This window comes from Malaclemys terrapin, chromosome 22, assembly GCF_027887155.1.
Source record: "Malaclemys terrapin pileata isolate rMalTer1 chromosome 22, rMalTer1.hap1, whole genome shotgun sequence".
In the NCBI taxonomy this organism is placed as follows: domain Eukaryota; kingdom Metazoa; phylum Chordata; order Testudines; family Emydidae; genus Malaclemys; species Malaclemys terrapin.
The window spans coordinates 8,951,816-8,975,089 of NC_071526.1; the positions used below are offsets into that span (position 1 = coordinate 8,951,816).

Sequence of the window (23,274 nt, forward strand, 5' to 3'; positions counted from 1 at the left end):
CCTTTGAACACACAAAATTCCTCCCTTAACTTGGTGTTCACAAGGTTCAAATACTTGTGGACTACTTCAGTCATATTTCACCCTATTTCACTAGAATCTTTCCTCATGAGTTGTTTTAATCATTTTTTGCTGCTTTTCCTACAGTTTGGCTACAATTTTCTGATAAGGAGGACCCCAGAAATGAATGCACCATTACAGGCCTGTCTCAGAGGCATGTGAAAGACACCTATCACCTCCTTGATGGAATGCCTCTACACAAGCAGCACTGAATTTTTGTTTCCTTTCATTTGGCCTTGCAGCCCTAGAAACAAATCAAATTCAACATTATAGATAGCCTATTTCTCACTGGGGCTAGGATATAAACTGAAACATGATCAGAACAACCTGGAGATTATAATGAGCATGAATGTGAAGGAGAGGAACATGGAGGGATGGTACCAACGGCTGTGCAGAGATACAGATATGACAGAGACACGACAGGAAGCGACACAGAATTCCCCTGCCGGCAGCAGACAGGAAGATGCATAAGAACACGGAATGCTTATCTTAGGAATTTCTTCCTCATTACACGGCTTTCCTAGCTAGGTGCTGGAGTCAGACAGGGAGCGTGTGCAAAGGACAGACAAGGGACGGGAGGGCACGTTTAGCAAACAGCCTTTAACTTACTGTATTTTATTTTTTAAAGGTGCAACAACAAGGATGGGTTTATGTCAGAGGCAGACCAGCTACACAGAACACAGATAGGCGGATGACAGGTTCATTTGCAAACTCACCCTGCTCAGGGTCTTCCAACAGAACCCCTCTTTTAACCAGCTCCTCTCTTGGCTTTCGCATAGAAATCTTTCGTTCTAAAACTGATATTAAATTGAAAAAAAGCACTCAGAAAACAGGGCAAGAGGAGGGTTTCCAAAGAATGGGTTTTAAATGTATTGGCTCTGTGGATGAAATAAAACTGGCTCAAGTTGCTGCATTTTGCATGGAGGAAGAAGAGGGAGGGAGGGAATTAAAAATAACCTATATTCACACACCAGAATATAATGCTAGCGAAGTGAACAGTCACTCCTCCAACCTAAGCCTCGTTGGAGAAGTTCCTTTTAACTAAGGAATCTTGCATCTTTAAAACTCTTCCGAATATTGTTTTCTACAGTTAAAAGATGTTTAAGCTGCGGTTTTAAGAAGCCAGTGGCTGAGGCCTCTGATCAGTGAATTTGTTGTCCCATCACTGGCAAAGAATTAAGCTTTGATCCCAAACACGCCAGCACTGGGACGCAAGGCTTCAGCCAGCCTCTGCAGCTCACCCATAGCTGCTACTGCTCTGATGGCTAATTGCAAAGGATGAAACAACTTGGCATGTGCTTCCCCAGTGGGGAAAAGTGTTTAAACCAAACTTCAAGACCAGCACCAAGCCTGATGCGTTACCTTCTGAAGTCTCCTTGAATTTGTCACTGCTTTTCTTTTTCCTCCACTTCCAAGGTTTGAAAATTTTGCCAAAGCCGGAGAACTTGCTTTTCCTCTTGGTGGGGGGTGTGGTGTCTCCAGATTCCAGAACATCAGCCCCCATCCCCATGTCAGATGGTGGATGATCCACTTCCTCAGCTACACAGAAAGAAAAAGCAAAGTCACGGGTCTATTCCAGTGAAACAGTCGTGAGGTCCCTCCTTTCCCACCCAGCCAGTCCCTGCCAACCCACCTGTGGATACCGGGAAAGTGATAAGCAGTGAGTGATGCAAATTCATGCAGAGGAGATAGCAAGACTCCATGCCTTCACATAACCAGTCAGTATTGAACAGGAGTAGGGAAGCAATCGAGTGAAGTTTTCAGTGCTAACAAGCTAAAGACATACTGCGATGTGTTAAAAATCCCTCAAGTGTAACTGCAAAAAGAACAGGAGTCCTTGTGGCACCTTAGAGACTAACAAATTTATTTGAGCATAAGCTTTCGTGGGCTACAGCCCACTTCTTCGGATGCAAGTCTGTGACTTAGTTAATATTTGTACAGTGCTATAATTTAGCACTAGGAGCACAAACAAAAAGCTTTATTGCAGTCTCTTGATCTCAGCTGGAAGCAACTGGTCCGGACACAAGTAGTTACATGAATAAAATACCTTCTGTACTATAGCATGGCAGACTTCCATGACTGTATTTAGACAGAACCTACTGAAGTTATCAGCCCATCTCAACGGCTGTATACAATAGAACTGATTTCCACTCCCCACCCCCATAACAAGCTAACAGTACCGGGCCAAGAGTAACAAAAACTCAGGAAAGCAACACAATGAAACCTTGCACTCCACCTAGTGTACTGGAATTCCCAGGAGAACGCAGCAGGAGAGGATATACTTATGGAACATAGTTCTGTATCGAAAAAGCCTCCTTATGAGGCAAGTTGGGAAGAGTGATTTGAACATAAAACATCAAGATATGCCAGTCACCTTTCTTGCTTGCCTGGCGTTTGCAATTTTGCTGAAACTTACTAGGGGAAGGGGGAATTCACAATCCACAAAAGCCACTGGGACTTTTAGCAGCCTTGCTTCGTATTGAAGATCGCTAGTGACCTACTTCATGGTCATAATTTATAGGCTGAGAATCCCTGGCCTCTAGCTATATGTGAGTTGGGAGCACCCAAGTTGCTCTGCAGGACACCGGGATGGTACCCAGTATTGCGAATAGAGAGCCTTACTAAGGGCTTGTCTGCACTTAAAACACTATAGCATAGACCTACCTACGCTGACAGGAGGGGTTCTCCCATCAGCCTACAGAATCCACCTACCAAGGGGCAGTAGTTCGGTCAAGGGAAGAATTCTTCTGTCAACATGGCGCTGTCTCCATGGGGACTTAGACTGGTTTAACTACACCGCTCAGGCTAAGTCTACACTACCCGCCTGAATCGGCGGGTAGAAATCGATCTCTCGGGGATCGAATTATCGCATCTCGTCGGGACGCGACAATCGATCCCCGAATCGACGCTCTTACTCCACCAGCGGAGGTGGGAGTAAGCGCCGTCGACGGGGAGCCGCAGAGGTCGATTTTGCCGCCGTCCTCACAGCGGGGTAAGTCGGCTCCGATAGGTTGAATTCAGCTACGCTATTCGCATAGCTGAATTTGCGTATCTTAAATCAACACCCCACACCCCACCCCGGATAGTGAAGACCTGCCCTCAGTGGTGTGGAGTTTTCACACACACACACACACACACACACACACCCCGTGCAATGTAGTTATGCAGACCTAATTTACTAGTCTAGACCAGGCCTAAAGCTTTTTGTAATACTAGAACGAACCGCATACCCTAATACACTGGGGACTCTATTGTGTATGCACTGGGCTATAAATCACACTTGTGGGCCTTATTTTCTGAGCAACTGTAAATAAAAACACTTTTTGGAGTTTGATGCAAACTTTTTGGACTCGTGAAGTCCTTGAGCTATACAATCTCAAACTAGGCTCCATGACACGTCTCCAGAAAAGGCAGCACCTCTGACCCACGATGACAACTCACTCATCTGCTATTCACATAGAGGAAGTTCAAACCGAGAATCCCATCACCCAGGGCTACAGGGTTTTGGAAAGAGCCAACTTCTAAGTCCAGCACACCCCAAATAGAGTATCCTACATTTAATCATAACATTTATGTAACATCGGCCAGAAGACGTTAGTACCAGATGTCAGAACTTGACATGTTTTAACAATATGTGGGAGATCAAATTTGCAGAGAAAGAGAGAAGAAAATAGGAAAGGCCGACGCGTTGTATTTCACTAGGGTTTCACGGACAGATACTTGGATCTTCATGCCATGACACTGTCCATCAGGTATGTCTGCACTGCAGCCGGGGGGTGTGATTTACAGTTCACGTACCCAGACCTGTGCTAGCTTTAATCTAGCTAGCTCGCTAAAAACAGTAGTGATGACATGACAGCAAGGACTGCATAAGCTTCCGTGACCCCCTGGGTACATACTTTCCTATGTAACCTGTGGCACCGCATGCCCACTGCTATTTTTAGTGAGCTAATTAGATTAAAGCTAGCACCGGTCAGTGTACATGGACTGCAAATCACTCCCCGCTCCACTTACCCACCTGCCGTGTAGACACACTCATAGAAAAAGATTAGATATGCAAGAGCAACAGTCCGAATCTTTTGCTCCCCAGGCAGCTACAGGCAAAGTTACTACGTGATGCAATATTGCTCATAAAGGGCAGCGCTGAAGGGCCCCTGGTGGCCACTTCTTGGGTGAAGAAGCGATAGGATGCCAAACCAGGCCTCCCCAATGGGAGAAGGGAACAACAGAACGTGTTTTACTAACGCAGAGGGAACAGGAAGAGTATTTCAGTGAATCCTACAGGGACATGCAGGCCTCTATGTAAAGACAGGATGCTCTTTAATGGCTGCTAATCGTGGGATAAATGATCAGAAACCAAACTGACAAAAACAGTCTGATGTGAAATGATAGAACAGGAAGAGTTTTGCACAGGAGTCAATTTCACGAAGATCTGAGGTGGCAGCGATAGAAAAGGGAAAATCAACCAACATAAAGGCATTTTCCAACATTTCATTGCCTGAACTAGTTGGAACGTATTTTAGAACCTGACATCCTAGGCCCAAACATGGGTCAATTTGATTTTACCTATAAGACATGTTTCTTCCGGTTCTATACAGATTTCTTCCTCCTGACTCACTGGAGTCCAGCTTCGATGCAGTAATGATCTACCTTCTTAGGCCTTGGCTACACTGGCAATTCACAGCGCTGCACTTGCTGCGCTCAGGGGTGTGAAAAAACACCCCCCCTGAGCGCAGCGAGTGCAGCGCCGTAAAGCACCAGTGTAATCAGCGCCTGCAGCGCTGCACGCTCTCTCGCAGCGCTGCAAGCTATTCCCCTCGGAGAGGTGGAGTACTTGCAGCGCTGCGAGAGAGCTCTCGTAGCGCTGGCGGCGCGACTACACTCGCGCTTCGTGGCAGTGCTGTGAATCTGCGAGTGTAGCCAAGGCCTCAGTTGGAAAAGTTTGATTCACTCAGCTTCCGTGAAGAGCTGAGGCCATCGCCACAGCTAGGAGCCATTTCAGAAAGGTAGGTAAGTTCAAAACTTGATTCAGTTACAAACAAAGCTGATGAATGATTGCAAGTATGTAAACAGACTAGGGTAGTCCCACACCTGTATGAAAAGCAAGCACACAAGATACCCATTTTAGTTTAATTCATGTTCACCTGGGTTAGTCACAGGAAAATCAGACTGGACTTTTAAACTTAACACCAAAGATAGATTGCCGGGATGTTTCGAGGCAGTTTCTTCAGAGACCGAAGCATTAGTCCTGGAGCCGTGAGTGTAGTTTTAAAGAGCTGCATTCACTTTGCTCAGCAGAGCGTTTTGAAAGTTCACAGGGCAAGCAGACATTCTTGCCAGGAACAAACTGTGAATTGAATTTGGAACTGACGTGCCATGAAGGCATTTGAGCCTATGGTGGGTGACCATCACTATACTGACGATGCAATACCTGCATAACGGAAGACCGGTGTCAAACTCATTTCAAATACATCTCCAGCCAGGGCCGGTATAAGAAATGTAAGCTCAAGCGCTTTCTGCCCCCTGAGGTTTCAGAGTGCTGCACTAAGCAACATGGACTCAGTTCTCTTTTAATAAGCTGTCAGGTCCAGAGATTAATGAACTGAGACCATAGCTCAAAAAGCTGCAATTTCTCCACTTCCAATTAGCAGGAGGACCATATCTGCTCTTCTTCTACAACCATCTCTGGGGGGCTCAGTGAAGCAAGCAGATGGACCAAAATCCTAGATGCCAACAAGATTCCAAACTTGACACTGAGCAACCAAAACCAAGTTAAATCAGCACAAATCCAAACAGGCTTAAGCATGGAGGTAGAATTTATGCACTATTTAATTCTGTCACGTCATTCAGTTCTGGCTATCCCAAATACCTTCAGTCAAACTCTACACTACTTCTCCCATCAGTGTCAGCTCATTGCATTGTACTGAGCAACCTCTCACTGAGAATTCTTGTCTGTCAGGAGACCAGCTCCCTTCCTCCTTTGTCTGAAACATGACTCATCCTACAGGCTCAAAGCTAGATTGCAAGCATCACCGGGAAATGACCACTTACACTTGGGTTTGTAAAGTGCCATGCTCCCCAATAACGCTAATTATTAATGACCGTGAAAGGAAGAGCCTGTGCACACAGCCATTTAAAACAGCCGTCTGATGATGCCACTATAAGCTATATTGACTTTATGATATGCATCCGAAGAAGTGGGCTGTAGTCCACGAAAGCTTATGCTCTAATAAATTTGTTAGTCTCTAAGGTGCCACAAGTACTCCTGTTCTTCTTTTTGCGGATACAGACTAACACGGCTGTTACTCTGAAACTTATATTGACTTTGCATTCTTAATTACAGGGTGGATCAGCTGCTACAGACATGCTTAGAGTGACATGTATTCCAAGTAGCCTCGCTTACCCAGTGACTGTTCTATTAGTGTGTAATCCCCTGGAAGACCAAGGAAAGAATCTGGACTCATGCGAGGGTTCAGTTTCAGCACAGTTCCAGTCGGGACCAGTGAACAAATTTCTGAAAATGGCACAAGGGGAGTAGATTTTGGCACCCACTGAGTCTTCCACCACAGTTGTCTGGACAAGGTGGTTTTTCTCACAGCCTCTCCTTATTCTGCTGCATAATGAAGTGTAGGAAGTCTGTAGGCTGTTTTACAATGATGAGTCCAAGAGAACACACCCCTCCTTATCTGAGTCATACAGCTGGGGAACTGCGCTAAAGAGCTGCAATTTAGTGCTTCGGAAAAGAGATTGGGGGAAATAGGAACGGGAAATCAGTGAAATTAGGGGTGTGAACTTCTAGCGGCTCCTCCAAAGTTCTCCCCAGAGCACAGTTCTCACCCACCTGTGTGGCAAGCTCAAGCCATACAAACGGGGGCAGGTGCGAGACTCGGGTGCGGATATCCGCGGATCATTTTTGCAGATCGCGGATTAGATGCGGATACAAATTTTGTATCCGTGCAGGGCTCTAAGTATCATCACTAGCCAGTCAAGACCATTTCAAATAAGAACCCCTGACACACACGCATACTCATCCACACCCTTAGGAAGAACCTCGTTTAACCAATTTTAATGAAAAGAATAACTGTATAGATCTAGCATAAAAGGGTTGCCGCACTTTCTATCAAATGCTTCACGACAGGTTAATACGCTGTCTGGGTAAGACTGCCTCGTGAGAGCAAAGCTGTTCTTTCACGCCACAACTCTGAAGAAAGCTACAACTTCAAACCAGCATGTTCTCCCACCCAAGCGTTCGTGCTGCACCTCCATTAAAAAACTAGTGTCCCGTTTCAGTCACACATTTTAGGCAGCTGGCCCTTCACGTCCCCATTCACTGTTGTCGAACGCACAGCTGTGACGGTGCTTAGGAGAATCATGTTTTAGCATAACAGCAATCCCAATGCCCATGTTAAAACGTGGGCCAGTCTTGCCTGATGGGCACAAAGTATATTTTAACCACTTGATAGAATTCTGTTAAGGTCAAAAGCTCTAACAATTTGCTAACATGTTTAACACACACGTTGGTCCCTCCCGGTGCACTTAAACTGCACTTGCAAAAGCATCCTAAGCCTCTCTCTCTGCAACACACAACCATTTCCTGCTGAAATTTAGGACATTCCAATCTGAAGCACGTTTAAAGAAAAGTAAAAACACATGAATGAGATTCGCTAAAGTTAAAAGCAATTTTGTCGAGGGCACTTGTGATGCACAGACGAGATCACACTTTTGTCTGCACTGAAGTCCTACAGTTCTCTTTTATTCTTTTCAGAGTAACAGCCGTGTTAGTCTGCATCCGAAGAAGTGGGCTGTAGTCCACGAAAGCTTATGCTCTAATAAATTTGTTAGTCTCTAAGGTGCCACAAGTACTCCTGTTCTTCTTTTATTCTTGGCATTTTAAAATTGATTCAACCTTGTTTTCTCCTCCTGCATTTTGTTTAGACGCAGAAGAGCTGTGCTAAAAGATGAACATGCCCTTAAGCTGCCTACAGTACTTTTCATCCAACAGAGACCATGTCATTGACAGGAGCTAGCTTCTTATATATTCAAGGCCTCGATTTCCTGACACACTCCAAGCTGATTGCCTGCAGCACAGTCAACTAGTGGCTTAATGTTTTCCTGTAGATGTGTCATTGATTCCCAAGAAGCTTGGTGATGGAATTTCTGGGAAATTTCATGGCAACGTTTTTGCCTCAAGTTCCCAAGGAGAGTCAGATATCCTGATGAATGAAATCCTGCAACAGAGCAAGGATCTCTGGGTTTTATTAAAAATAGGCATCATCCCTCAAATGGTGTAATCTGGTCATGCCCATTGCAACACACTTTTGTATTGCACTATGCACCCACCTTAAAAAAAGGAATAGGAGAGTCTTCAGGCAAAAACCTCAATAACAGAATCCTTTATTTTGTTAGCTGACATTCATAGACCCCTCCCATCCCTCTTTAAAATGGCAATAGGTACCCGGATAATCTTTTAGAACACCGGGGCCTCTGATATACAGGATCAAGAAACACTAAAAACCACAAGCCAAGGTGAGGTAGAAAAGAGCTCTAAGCTAGGTAGAGATGTTAGGCTAGCATAGTTTTTAGTGATTTTTTTTAAAGCCAGTTTAATTTAGTCTCCACACAGTCCAAACCCAACTTAGAGCTCATTGCCAGTGTACAAGGTTGAAGAACATAAGGAAATCTTCTCAAGGAATTTCATCCCAGATGTGTAGGAGTCACACTAGACTATTAAATGTTCAGGAAGTTTGATGAAGCTGAGGGAGGTTACAGGTATTTCCAGATTCCACTGAAGAAAAATGGAAACTTTTCATAGACATTCAGAGTCAGAACAGATTGTATACTGTTTTCTCCTACCATATTTTAGATCAGTGGCTCTCAAACTTTTGTACTGGTGACCCCTTTCGCATAGCAAGCCTTTCACTGCGACCCCCCCCTTATAAATTAAAACCACTTTTTAATATATTTAACACCATTATAAATGCTGGAGGCAAAGCGGGGTTTGGGGTGAAGGCTGACAGCTCGCGACCCCCCATGTAATAACCTTGCGACCCCCTGAGGGGTCCCGACCCCCAGTTTGAGAACCCCTGTTTTAGATTAAATACAGAGGACATGCTCCTTCCCCCACCCATTCTGCAGAGTAGTGTGTGAAAGAGGCACAAGGCAGGTGTCTCAGACACTGCCTGACTGAGGGAGGCTCTCCCGGTCCTCCTGCTGAAATGTTAATGCTACCCGTATTTTCTTATGACACTAGTGTTAGACGGGAACTTAGTGAGCACACACACTCGAGATGATCACACTGAGTGACAGGGTGGATGATGCACCAGTGATGAGAGTCATAAGAAGAACCAGGGTGGATGGAATGTGTTAGAATCTTGCTTTTGTTAAGAAATAACCTCAAACCCAGGATATCAGGGTTTTATTTCGCAACACCGATGGTTTGTTGGGAGCTGGCATTGCATTTAGCCTTTCATGGATTTGTTGCTGGCCTGTACCACTTCATGCTAAAGGATTACCTTTCACATAAAAGTGGTTCAATTTCTTTTTATTTATGGGAGTTACTGCAAGCAATCTACCAATCACCAGATGAGTTTCTGCTCTTAGAGAACTCCCCCAGATAATTCTATAGATTAGTCCTCTGTTTGTGAGCCTCAGAGCTTGTCTACATGCAGAGTTGCAAAAATTCAATTTAAGGAGGTATTTTAAACCTATGCAAAAGGCTTTGTGGATACGTAGGCAGCACATGAGTTTTTTGTTTGGGGAGGCCATTCCCAGGAGTGCCAGAAGCTCCTTAGAATTGTGGGGCCACCAGCGACCGGATGGTGGTCCCTCTCCCACTCTGGCCCACCCCTGCACCACCCCAAGGACATGCCCTCGCTGCACCCCAAGGCCCTGCCCCCTCTCGGGCTCTTCCCCCGAGGCCCCGCCCTCACTCTGCCTCCCCCTGCTCTGCCTCTTCCCCCAAGGCCCTGCTGCTCACTCCTCTCTACCCCCATCGCTTGCCCTTACGGCAGGAAAGAAATGATGTGGCCATGGCCAGGGGTGACAGAACAGGGGAGGCCAGGGAGCCTTGGTGCCATCACTTTTAAAAGTGGGAGGGCTATCCCCTCCCACCTTTTTTCCTGCCTTAAGGGTGAGCAACAGGGGGAAGGGGCAGAAAGGAAAGAGCAGAGGGCAGGGCCTTGGGGGAAGAGGCAGAGCAGGAGCGGGGCCTCGCTGCAGAGTCGGGGCAGGACCACAGGGGGAGGGGTGCAGTGCGGGCAGGTCTTGGAGGGGAGGAGAGGGCCAGGGGCTGGGTCCGGGTGCTGGTGCCCCCCCCCCCCCCCCACACACACACTTCTAGGGAGCTTCCAGCACTCCTGCTCCCAGGGTACAAAGGCGGCAGGCCAGCATACCTCCAAAGGGAGGCGACCCGCATCCAGCATTTGCCCCCTGCATGGACAGCCTTCTTTATTTTGGGGAGTCTTAGCCTCCTATATGTGTTGCCCATGTGTGGATACTTATTTCAGGTTAAACCAGATATATTTCAGTTTAGCTTAAGTAGAACATATTTAAACTAAAATTCAAAATAAGTGTCTACATGAAGATTTGCACTGCTTAACCTAAACTGGTTCAAGTTTATATGTAAACCAGGCCTAATTTTATGGCATTTTGATTTTTCATGTCACATTTCTTTACAGAAACCAATGCATCTTGCCCTTAATTTTCTTAGATGTGGCTCCAGCACTACTGTCGGTGCACTTAATCTCGTATGCTCTAATTTTTTTATATGGGACTAGAAAGACTTTTTAAAAAAGCCTTAAATTTGAGGGACATATGTATTCATGCTGTAAGCTAAGGCCTTTGTCATCTTAATAAAAGTGTTTGAAAACTGGCTACAGCACTTATGCAGTAACTTCCTTACAACCATCAACGATATGCATAGTTCTATTGGAACATTAAATAGCCCCACATATTGACAGAATATTAAGTACATTTGTTCCAGGAGTGGGAAGCTTTTTGACTCTATCAAGAGGTCTTCTGCACCTTTGAAATCCCCAAGGAAAGTCAAGGTGGCGGAGGTAATATCTGGAATATTGGACCAATTTCTGTTAGTGAGAGAGAAAAGCTTTTGAGCTCTTCAGATCATGCAAGGAAAGTCAGTCAGTCGCACCACCCTCTAGGTTAACATCACCCCCAACACACTTGAGCAAGTCAGATTGATGGGATAACCTTCCAAAGATGAACTCCCACGTGACCATAAAGCACTGCCACCAGATTGGTCCGATGTCACACTTTAGGACCAGTTATAAACATTTCCATTATGCAGGAAAAAGAAACGACAAAGGAAAAATACATTCTGATAGCATTTTAGCCCATTCCCTATATTCACACTCCAGAAAGTCAGGCCACCATACACAAAACATCCCAGCCTTTCACAGCCAAAAGACCCCTTAGAAGACGGGTCCCCCATTTATCACCCCTCAATGACTCCAGAGTGAGGCCAGGTATACACCTGGAAGGCTATAGTGGCTTACTACACTGACAAAGCACTTCTAGTGTGGATGCCATTTACACGGGCAAAACTGCTTCTCTGGTATCGCTTATTCCACTCCCACGCCCTCACTCCCCAAGAAAAATAAGCTATACCAGCAAAACTGCTGGTATAACTTCATCTCTTCTAGGGGCTTTTGCTGGTACACTGATGTCAGTCAGGGTCAGGATTACACTTCTTCATGCCCCAGACAAACACAGCTATTCCAGCAAAAGTTCATTGTGTAGAACAGACCTAAGACCACTTAGTTTACAAGTAGAAATATGCCAGCCTTGCAAAGTCACCCTGGAATCTAGGAGTCCTGTCTATCATAGCGCCATCACTTAGAGAATTTGCAGCTAGGACTTCAGTTAACAGTTCTGTTAACGCTTAACTGTTAAAATCAGCTAGAGATGCACAAGCCAGAGTAGTATCTATCTCCCTCTGTCCTAGATGTGCTGTCTCTGAAAGTAGCAAAACTGTCTTTCAGGAAAGTAAGCAAATATGACTCAAAAAAAAATTAGTAGCCATCTGTTAACTATGGGGATGCCATTTTGATGACCACTTTGGTGTTTCTACCTTCATATTAAATTAAAACTATATAAGAATTGGGAGGGAGGGGAAGAGAGAGAGCGAGCGAGGGGGAGAAGGGGGGGTGTATATAGATACATATCTATCTATATCTATAAGATGTCTAGACCTTAAAAGCAATTTTCACCTTAAAAGTAACAATAGACTCCGGTCACAACACATACTGCATTTCCCCAACCTCTTCCACCATAACAGGGCAAAGTAAGCACATCTCTGTCCAATACCATCTTAACAGGATTTTTATTTGAAAGAACATCTTGTCTGTGTTAATATAAGAGAGCCCGCGAGAGCTGTCCCATAAAAATTCAGGATCTATTCAATGGGTTGGTACCTTTACTCAAGCTGTGCAATAAGAGGAATCTATAGATGGCACATAATCAGGTGGAGAAGACAGACTTTGAGGGCAGGGGAGGACAGCGTCACCCTTCTTTCTCACTAAAAACTACAAAAGTTTCCGGCGCCCGGGCAGCCCAGCCAAGACTGAATAGATCTGCCTTCCAACACCTCATAAATCCAAGGGGAAGGCACTATTAATCTCCACTGACAGCAGAGAAGATTGAAGTTTTACTGCCCCCCACACCACTTATTTTTAGCAGCTCTTGAACAAGTCCAGTAAGAAGAAAAAAAAAATCACTATCTTAACCTAAAGCGAATTATTCCCCTAAAAAGCACCAGAAACATTCAAAGTTATAAGACGGAGAAACTGATTTAATGGAAAGGGGATGAATAATTTACACTTATGTAAGTGCTTTCCACCTCCAAATATCAAAGTGCTTTTTGTGAAATGTGGCAAGTGCATTCGCCTTCTCTCTCACACAAGGGAAAATAAAGGCACAGAGCTGAAATGACTTGTCCTAAGTCACACAGCACTTTTCCAGAGCCAGGAATCAAACCCAAGACAGACTCCCAATGCCATGCTAAATTCATTAGTCTACAGCAAAGTAATCAAATTCTGCTTTCAAAATGTGAAGTACTGGGCTGGCACACTTGTGATTAATTGCCAGATATCCATTAATACATCAGGACTTGTCCACTCCATGTAGTTGGAGCATCAGTACCCCAGAATTCAAGACCACAGACGTCCCTCTGTATAAAGCAGGGAAGAAATGGCAGAGATAGAATCAAGCAGAAAGAAGACTACCGACCCCATTTTTCAAAATATTAAAGGTGCCCCCAACAGCTCCGTGATGCCATACACAAGTTGACCATTCTGCATCATTTCCACACTGCGGCTGTATAAAATGTTTAATTGCAGTCAAATCTGGCAAATTTTACTGGGTTCTGTAAACCGGTGTCCCTGCACCTGACAGGCAGCAGCGAGCAAGATCAGAGATCGTTCCTTAATGAATGCAGCACAGAACCAGACTACGGTGATCAGCAAGGACAACGTGTTGCATAGTAAATAAGTTTAAACACAGCAAAGAGAGAAAGGAGAGAGACAAAGTAATTCCCCTCTAGTTACTCTTCTCAGAGTCAGACATTTCCCCAAGTCTAATGCGATCTATGCAGGTTTCACAATCCTAGCATTCCATTTCTATGTACTTCACAGCTTCACCTGCAATCCCTGCCTCAGCCCCAGCCAGAGATTGTTAGACTTCTCCTGCCCTCCATTACTCACCGAATGCAGCTGGATTCACCGGTCTCGAGAACAGTGTCTGCCCCATGCTTAGACTCTTTTCAAAGTAGCTCTCTGAAGGCGGCGCGGGGGTCGGGGGGACCACACACCACTACCCTGGGAGAGTACGATAGCCTTTTTTAAAAGAGATAAATCCACACTGGAGGGTGGGGGAAAATCCACAGCCTTGCGACCAGGGGACTGCCAGAACTCAGGAAATGGCCTGGGTGTCAGCCAATCCACCGCAGCTCCTGTTCTTCCTGTATCCCAGGCCCAGGCACTTGTGAGTCTCATAAATAAGCGTCCATGCCAGCTCCCTTCAAGCAGGAATGCCTGTCATTCCAGAGTGCACACTAGTCAGGCAGGGGAGGAGACTGCCAACCACACTCCAGCCGCTTAGCTGCGTAGTCCAAATAATCAACACCCTTTGCTCCTTACATCAAGTTTAGCAGGAACGCACCAAGAGGCTGAGAAACAGGAAGGAGGGGAGAGGGAGATTTTACCAGAGAACAGATTGCAAACAGTATTTGCAGCCATTTCACTTCCCAATCAAAACCAACTAGATACTACAGTATACCTGGGCCTAAAAAATATGAACCAAAATAAGCTGTTTGGACCCATCAAGTCCCTTTTGCTACAACAATACAGACAACTGATATTTGTACAAAAGCCTTGTTTGTGATCAAATTAAAGGAGCATCAGAAGCTTAAGACCATATTTAAAAAAAAAAAAAAAAAAAAAAACTATACATTTGTGTTACAAATGTCCAAAACTAATGGATTGTTAAAAGCTGAGTTTTCTTTTCATTACTTACGCTGTTTGGTTACTTTTTGTAACTTCTGTTTGGGGCAGTAAAACAAAATGAGTCTCTATTCTGGTTCTCATGCACTAGAACAATGCTGTGATGTTTATGTTGCAAACACTTCAAGGGGATATTTGCATTGCAACAAAACAATCTTTCATCTGGAGTTTAAATACATTTATATTATAATAAATATAATTGGGTTGCATTCACTTGCATCTGAAGAAGTGAGGTTCTTACCCACGAAAGCTTATGCTCCCAATACTTCTGTTAGTCTTAAAGGTGACACAGGACCCTCTGTTGCTTTTTATAATTGGGTTGTTTGTTTTGTAACCAACACCTAAAATGTGGGGCCTGCCTAATGTGACAGGGCCCCTTGAAAGGAATCGGCTCTCACCCAGAAGAATCTCCACATCTAGATTTTCTTTGCAGAAAAAGCTATGATTAATAGAAATGGAAACAATTTTTGTAAAACCCACAAAAATTCCCACATTGCAGCATCACGATAGCGAGTGGAAAGCAAAAAATGAAAACGACCTGAAATTCTCCGTGGTCAAAGGGAGCGAAATGCTGAAATCAAGCAGTAGAGAATGCTATTTTAAAAATTCTGTTTTAATAATCCAAAATGACACCTGTAACATAGGTGAGGGAATTGGTTTTAAAGCACCTAATCAGACAGTGTCTCTAACAAAGTCTGCTGCAGTATCGTCTTGCAATGTAACATTCTGCTCCAAATCCAGCTCTCTAGTCTAGCTCTAACCACCACTAACGTCCACTATGCACAGCCCACGGCATCACAGCTCTTCTATTTCACGGAACAGAAATCGCCCTCCACAGCGCTCTGCTTGACAAAACGATCACATTTCCTAATGCACAAACTGGTCACGGGCAGCCGATTCGGGTGGCCGAAGGACATAGCCATTTTCCAAGCGAGGGCTCAGTCCGTCAAATCAGTAGCTAGGTACGTAATGGATATTACAGATCAAATTAGTGCATTAGCTAAGAGCAGGTGTTTGCTCTGCTACCCTTGAGGGTATATTGAGCCAGTGTACTGTACGACTGGATGGCCTGTATATAGCTTGAGACATGCTTTATAATAAAAAGTCATCAAGTAAGTTATATTAATGCATGTGGGAAAAGGTGGTAGCACCTCTGATGCCTATGCTGACAAGTTACCTGTGAAATCATGTGACCTTTAGATTCACTCCTCCACCTTTAAGCACAGATGTAAAACATGCACAAAGCAAAGTGCTCACCCTCTGCTCTACCTGTAGACGTAACGTGCTTTGCATTAAACTGTCCCTGCTGAACAAATGGTTCTTGTTTCCATGGCCAGTTTCAAGGCAGCAACAAAACCAAATGGAGTAATGGATTTGCAGACACACGTCTAAACGTCCCCCCGCCACAGAATTGCTTCAAAATCTTGAAAGCGCTGTTCTTATCTTCACCCCCCACAAAGCATCTTCATACTCTAATTAAATGTATCATGGTTATTCTTGCTGCCGAGTCAGACAGGATCAAAAGTACTGTGTCTTTACAGAACTTTGAATCCATATTATGAGCAATTAAAGTCCTCTGAATTACAGATGCTCCACTTCTCGCAAGAGCTGTTTACTTTGAAACATGCAGAAAGCCTTTTAAATACACAGCTATGTGAAGGAAACAAAGTCCAGAGGTAACAAGGCTGCATATTCTCTCTGAATCAACAGATGAGAGTTGTCTGGCTTGGAGAAAGGTCTGGGAGGAATATCCCCGCAGCGAGGGAAAAAAATGCAACAGAAACCAAACACTGATCTAGTCTCACTTTAGCAAGCTGTGGGGTAGGGTCTGTGGCAGGATTCAAGAACCAATGCTCCCTTCCCATTTGAAGTAAAATAAGAAAAGCCTGCACACTGAAGACGAAGGACAGGCCATATTCAGGGCATAGCTTCAGCCTTGGTCTACAACACAAATTTAGGCCAATGTAAGCCACCTTGCGTTGACCTAATTGTGCACGTGTCTACACTTAAGTGTGTCTCTCACCTATGTAAGCGCCCCATTACACCATCTCCCCCAAGTGGCACTGAGCCACGGTACATGTACTGAGGTTCATGCAGTGAGAGTGTTGATGGCACGTTACTTATGTCGACCCTAACAGTCCTCCAGCAGCTGTCCCACAATGCCTGACATTGACCACTCTGGTCACAACTGTGAAATCCACTGCCTGGGGTCATGGAGACTGGAAGCCCCTTTAAAGAGCCATGCATTTTTGAAATGCTTTCCCCCCCACCCCCAATTGCCCCGCTTGGCGAGCACATCTAGATGCTCTCTCCATTGTTGCGGTGCAACTGCCCAGCTGACCAAACCTGGCTGGTGTCCAGATACGCCACAAGCCAGGACCTGTTTGAGACTCCCCCACACAACGGTTAGTCCTGGAAGTCAAGCACAAGCAAGTCCGATGCAGGGGAAGGAACCTTGGGTAAGTGTGTCCATGTATTTTCCATTACAGTGATATACTGTACTGCCATTGCCCTATACTGTACTCAGTTTCATGCAACCGAGCGATTCCCTCCTCATTTCCCTTGCCCATGGTGAGCCACACACACCATGGCTGGAGCGGTGAGTGGAACCATGCACAAGCACTCCAAAGCAGAAGCATCAGTCAGCAGATCTTGTGTCAAACTTTAGGGGAGCAAGGGAAGCGAGCTCTGAATCTTAGCTTTTCCTTTCTGTTGTGACTATCCTGACAATGGTACCTCTGTGTTTTATCTGTAGCTGCTACCATGGCACTTCTATGGGGCTCTCCCTCCACACTCGTGGAATCGCCTGGACCAGATAAGGAGGAGAAAGAAGAGGACGCAGGACGAAATGTTCAGCGAGATCATGCAAGCCAGTGCTGCATCAGATCACGAACAGAGGGCCTGGAGGGGGATATTGCAGACTGCATGAAGGGCAGAGCAGACAGAAGAAAAGTGCAGGACATAATGGGGTTTCTCCGGCAGCAAACACAGATGCTGCAGACTCTTATGGACTTCAGGCTCATCTCCCTTTGCGAGACATGGAGAACTCCATTACAGCACCTCCCTACACCCACACCTCAACATTCCATGAGGCACAGAACCACATCCCTACCCTGACCACTCCACCCTGGGGGGACATTAAGGACAACCACAGCGTCACACACCCTGACCTGAGAAAGCCATGGTTGCTACATGTGTACCTGAAACGGACAAGAATGTTCTTTTCCTATGTTATGTTCCATTCCTTTCCCGCAGTGAATTTTCCAAACTCCAAAATGATTTCCCACTGACTGGTAGCAATCTGGCATTGCACGCTTCCACCGTGCGATCACCACTCGCTTCTCCACTGTCAGCGCCGCTCTCATTCAAGGGATGGAGCAAGCGCCACACACAGATCCAGGAACGTGGGCTTGTGCATCTGAAAGTTCTGCAGCCACCGCTCAGTATCCCAAGCCTGCATTATGATGCAATCCCACTAGTCAATGCTAATCTCTCCGGCCCAGATGCGGCAATTTCACCATTTGCAGCTGCTCAACGAACGCCACAAAACAATCTTTAATTTGTTCTCGCTATGTCCCACGGCAACCTGCCCTCCACACAATCAACCTTCGTGCACCCCTGTGCTTGCCACACTTATGACAATAGCAGAGAGCTGTGCAGGCCCCATGCTTCTGTAAGAGATGGAGGACAGCTAGGTCTGCACGGGTTAGTGGGATTTTTAAAAAAAGACATACAAATTATGGGCTATAGATGACATTATGGGATGGAGACTGTTGCATGCTGGGAAGCTGACCCCTTGTTCCCAGTCAGCCCGAGAGACTCATTTCTGCCCTACTGTGTATTGCCAAAACTCCCCAAAAGAGAGTGTGCTGGACAATGGCAGGTTGCACACCGGGATAACGACACTGCACATCGACACAAGCACTCCCGGTGAGTATGTGCAGCATCAACACAAGGAGCCAAGTACGCACGCATCTGAGCGACGTGCTAACTGCGACGGCGTCACGCGGACGTCACTTCCATCAGCACAAGTTTGCAGTTTAGACATGGCCTAAATTATAATTACTCCTGGTGAGTGAGTGGGAGTCGCAGGACTGAATTCAATCCAATAAAGTCTCAAGTGACAGGACAGCAAAAGTAGCTATTGTGCAGCCACATTCAACCTTCAAGCCCTTTTATAAACAAAACTGAGTGTAATGAAACTTCCCTGGAGCTTCCAGCAACAGTGGGGGTGGGGAGGGGGGAAGACGAGAGATCTAGCTACATTTGTGCAATTCCCTGGTGTAGATGGCAGTGAGAACAATATAAAGGTACCTCTATTGGCACAGCTTTTTCCATATAGTTTCTAAGCCAATCTAGTTAAAATAGTACAAAAATTGTGCGTAGACTAGCTCTTATAAATCCTAATCAAGGAGGATGACAACACTGCTCATAGTAATGCTTCCCAGAGCGGCAGTGTTGACACCTGCTCCCAAACATAGGAGTGTATTGATTACCCAGCAAAGAGCTGCAAACTATGGCTAGGTGTGGACTGCAGAGAGGTACTGGGGACAGCCTCCACAGAAAGCCGCCTATTTGGCGTTATATAAAGGAAACCACTTGAGAACTTGGTTGTTACGTATCTCTACTTTGAGACAGGTCACACAGAGTTACCTTTACAGCTTGAATCTCATCATGATCACAAGCACTAGCTACTCTATGTGGACACAGGCGTTCACACTCTAGATTCTGACGGTCATGTGACTCAGAAAGTTCTGCTCCATGATTCAGCCCTAGCAGAGTTAAAGAAGAGAGGATTGCATTACTCACTCCACACACGCTTGAGCTGTCCGTTCAAAACCAACGAACGATACTGGGTGTTTTCCTTCAGAGCTTGTCAGCAACAACATACCTTACAGGGAGATTAGGTAAAAAAACAGGGATCTTACCCCAAGGTAAAGGTACTAATTTTTAAAAAGATAAGGCAACAATACTGGATTTATAAACATCCTTTTAGGGGAAAGATCAGTAGGGGGGAAAGAGGGGGAAGTGATAACACACTGAACATATTTTAACGAAGTTTCTCTCTGTTTAATTCTCTCTCTCACACACACACACACACACACACACCACCTTCCCCCTCCCAATCATTGTTCACTTCAACTGAAGGACAAAGTTGTCACTGCATGCTAGACAGTCTGCAGGGTTTTGTATATAGCTAGGAGAATCCATAGAAATGAATTAACTAAAAGACTCCCAGAGTGCTGAGTACCTGTAAAAGTTGCCATGGTCTCTGGGAATCTTAGACTCAACCTGCAGCTTCCTCGAATGTGCTATGAAAGCCATTTGACTTGATTTCCCATTACACTTTGCACAAACATTTGGAAATGACTATGACTGACCGACCAATGTAAAGTGAGTGGTTGGAAAGGTGGATAGTAAATCGAAAAGGTCACAACAATTAATGCAGCATGTGACCTCCTCCTCTTCTCCCAGATCATGAGAAAGCTCAGCCCATTACCCTCTGTGGAAACAGACAGGGTTTATTCACAAGTCAACTGGCATCCCGTTTAGATTTTGGATACTTTGATCATACTTTTCTGTGCTGGAAGCACACTAGGAGGTCAGTGCGGTAAGCCAGTTACTGGTCACCTGCTTTCCTTGTGAACTTCCTATTCAGTTACCAGCTGGGAAACTCCTATTTCCTTGAGCAGTTTGCTGGCCTTGTATCCTGTGATTACGCAAAAATTCCAGCTTCTTCCTGATCTCAAAGTGAAAGGGAGGAGGCATTGTGATCCAACAAGTTGAGGATAACCACAGTCCTGCTGCTTTCTACTTAACACATACTGGATACCAGTGCTAGGTAGGCCATGTATCTGAGAATGATGTTGATCAGGTGGCTAGAGCACCAAGGATGCTTGCAAACTCCTGTCACAATCCCAGCTAAAATGCTTACATGACCCTTCTGTGCATAGATGCCTGGGTGCCAAGTCCGTGGTTCTATGGCCATAAGCCTGTTTCTACTTATTAAATGCCACTCAAAATAAGAGCAGATGTTATGTGGTGTGATTCTCACATCTTCTTCCATTCTTCTCCAGCCATCCTAGTTAAAATGTACTAAATATTTCTGATGGACAATAGAGCACTCCTTCCTCGAATTTTGAGATCCAGCTGCAGCTTGGCTAAGTCATGATAATTTCAAGGATTCATGACTATACGGTCTCTAGGCCATGGACTCTCCTAGGCAGATTCCAACCGCTCCTCAGAGCATTCTGATATAGGGTTAAAGTAAATAGTGATCAAAAGCTGACGAAACAGCAGCAGATACATTCCAACAAAGCCCCACACAAACGGCGAAGTGACAGCATGTTCTACTGACACTCGGTGCAGGGGGCCCATCTGTCACATTCGAGTTGCATTACTGGAGGGCACAACAAACTGGAATATGGAAACGTGTAACCTTTAAGTATTCCATTCTTTGAAAATTATACACAACTTCTAACCCTCCCCTGCCCGCCTCCATCCCCGTTTTACTCATTTAAAACCACCATCTCCTCTCTCAAAGAGCAAAAGCTGTCAGAAGCAAGATATGCAGAGTGAAACCAGGAGGTCATCTAGTTCCTCCTAATGCAAACCACTGGGATGAAGGGGGACTAGTATGAGAAACAGTTGTAGCATGTATCTAAAATACATCCTCTTTCCTTTTAAGACCAAAATATATTCATATACCAACACTCGGCTGGCAAAATACAGGAATAATTGCTGCAAAATAGTGTGAACATGCTAACCAGATAGGTAAGATCACCAGTTTATAGTAGGCACTTTACGGAGCACAAGCCCTGTCCTGAAGAGCTTAGAGTCGAATGCAGAAAAATAGCAAAACTAAAAAAGGACTCCTTTAGCAAAGCTGCCTGACCTTTCTTGCAACCTTTAGGATAGTAAAGGGACTAGTATGGCCAGGCACTAGATAGGCAGACGTTATAAAAGGTAATTATTACTAGTAATGTTTATGGCTACAATCCTTTGTAAACTTCTAAACATAGTAAAAAGGTAGCTTTACCCCTAGAAGTTAGTCAGCATAAATACAGCTTGTGGCCTGCTCTTGCATATCGTTCTGAAGTACTTAAGATACCATCCCAACTAACTTTACTCTAGTCTGGAGCATCAAGGTGGCAAACTATCAACTTGAGTTGAATGCCTCCCACCACTGCCTATGGTAACAGAGAGAAGAGTGGTGGGAAGAGCTTTCTACACAAACTAAAATCTTATTTCCTAGGTTCCCCTTTTGCTGCAATGCCCTAGAAAGGGTCACCCCATGAAACATTACAGCATTTACTCTGCTAACTTTAAGTGCCTTTGTTATATGTATACCTCAGAGAAGGAAGCTCTGCTATCCCTGATTCCTAAAGTTACTGAGAATTTGATATACTGAAATTACACTCTTTTTGTAAGTTAATAAAACATGGAGAAACAGAACCAGACAATGCAAGGGAATCTTACCATCCTTCACTTACTTGACTCTGACTAGGGAAATGGATAAAAGCGCTTTAGTTTAAACTTCTGGGATACAACCCAACTTCCACATGGCACCTGCTCTATTTTAATTGACTAGACTAGGAACCCCTTGTTAAAATGCAAGACAAGTTAGGCATAAACAGGGTCTGCTTCTGATCATTTGGGGCACACACATTTGGAAGAGAAACCAATATTCCCCACCACAGTTTCACTCTTAAAAGGAACTGCAAATAGACTTGGCTAAACTCCATCACTTGTAAGAGAGTCAGAAATTCAGGGAGGAAGATACTTTTTCACCCATGTAACTCAAAACATCTCAAAACATTGAAATTTCGCAACTACAGCATAGTATTTTAGATCCACAAACACGTTTAAAAGCTTCCTTCTGTAAGTGAAGTATGTTTTACTAGCAATCTCCATCAGCATGAAGCTAGTACATAATTACAGGTTTGATCTCCCTGTCTATTGCACAAATATGCCTTCTGAAACAATTCATGAATAAATATTTGACTAATATGGACACGGCTCCAAAAGGAACCATTCCAGTTTATCAACTTTGTGGTTCAAGTTAATACAGGTCCCACTCTATATTTACCTGAGGAACTAGATAACACTTAAGGAGATGATCTAGCCACTCAAATTAATACAGTTTATAAAACGATTAAGGACTAACTTGGATGATGAGTGTCCAGAGCCCCACACATACAAGCGTAAGAGTGATTAGTAAGAGAGCACGAGCGACCCTCACTGAGAACACTGCTGCACAGCCACCAGTCACTCCTGCCCAGTAGTGTGTGGGATAAGTGTGCAGCCAAATGCCTCACTAACTTGATTAAAGTGCTGCTTAATCTCACAGCTTCTGATATCCCCACTCTCTATATCCCCTTGGGTTGGGATTTCCAAACAGACCTAAAAGAGTGAAAGTCTTATGTGAGTTGGGTGCCTGACCCCCTTCAGTCCCCTTGAAAATCACAGCCTCTGTCCACAATACACATCTCTTACAATTTCCTACTGCTGGCAGTAACAGTGGGAGCCTTAGGCCAGGTCTACACTACCTGATCAGTCGCTGAAAAATCCACCCCCCTGAGCAACGCAGTTATCCCGACCTAACCCCCAGTGTAGACAGTGCTATGTCACTGGGAGAGCTTCTCCCAAAGACCTAACTACCGCCTCTCTGGGAGGCGGATTAACTACGCCAACAGGAGAC

General features: G+C 44.9%; 1 protein-coding gene across 4 annotated transcripts in view; it reads right to left on the reverse strand.

Annotated features, from left to right (window-relative positions):
* Window positions 1–23,274, reverse strand: part of PHACTR4 (phosphatase and actin regulator 4) — a 104,527-nt gene that overhangs the window by 17,531 nt on the left and 63,722 nt on the right. For 2 of the 4 annotated variants that reach the window (XM_054011815.1, XM_054011814.1), the window contains 2 exons: window positions 1,420–1,596; window positions 774–854 (listed from right to left, as the gene is read on the reverse strand). In XM_054011815.1, coding sequence (XP_053867790.1) covers window positions 774–854; window positions 1,420–1,596 — 258 coding nt within the window. Of the gene's footprint in view, window positions 1–773; window positions 855–1,419; window positions 1,597–13,775; window positions 14,123–23,274 lie in introns of those variants that run through there. The other 2 variants (XM_054011813.1, XM_054011817.1) reach the window with 2 other exon arrangements.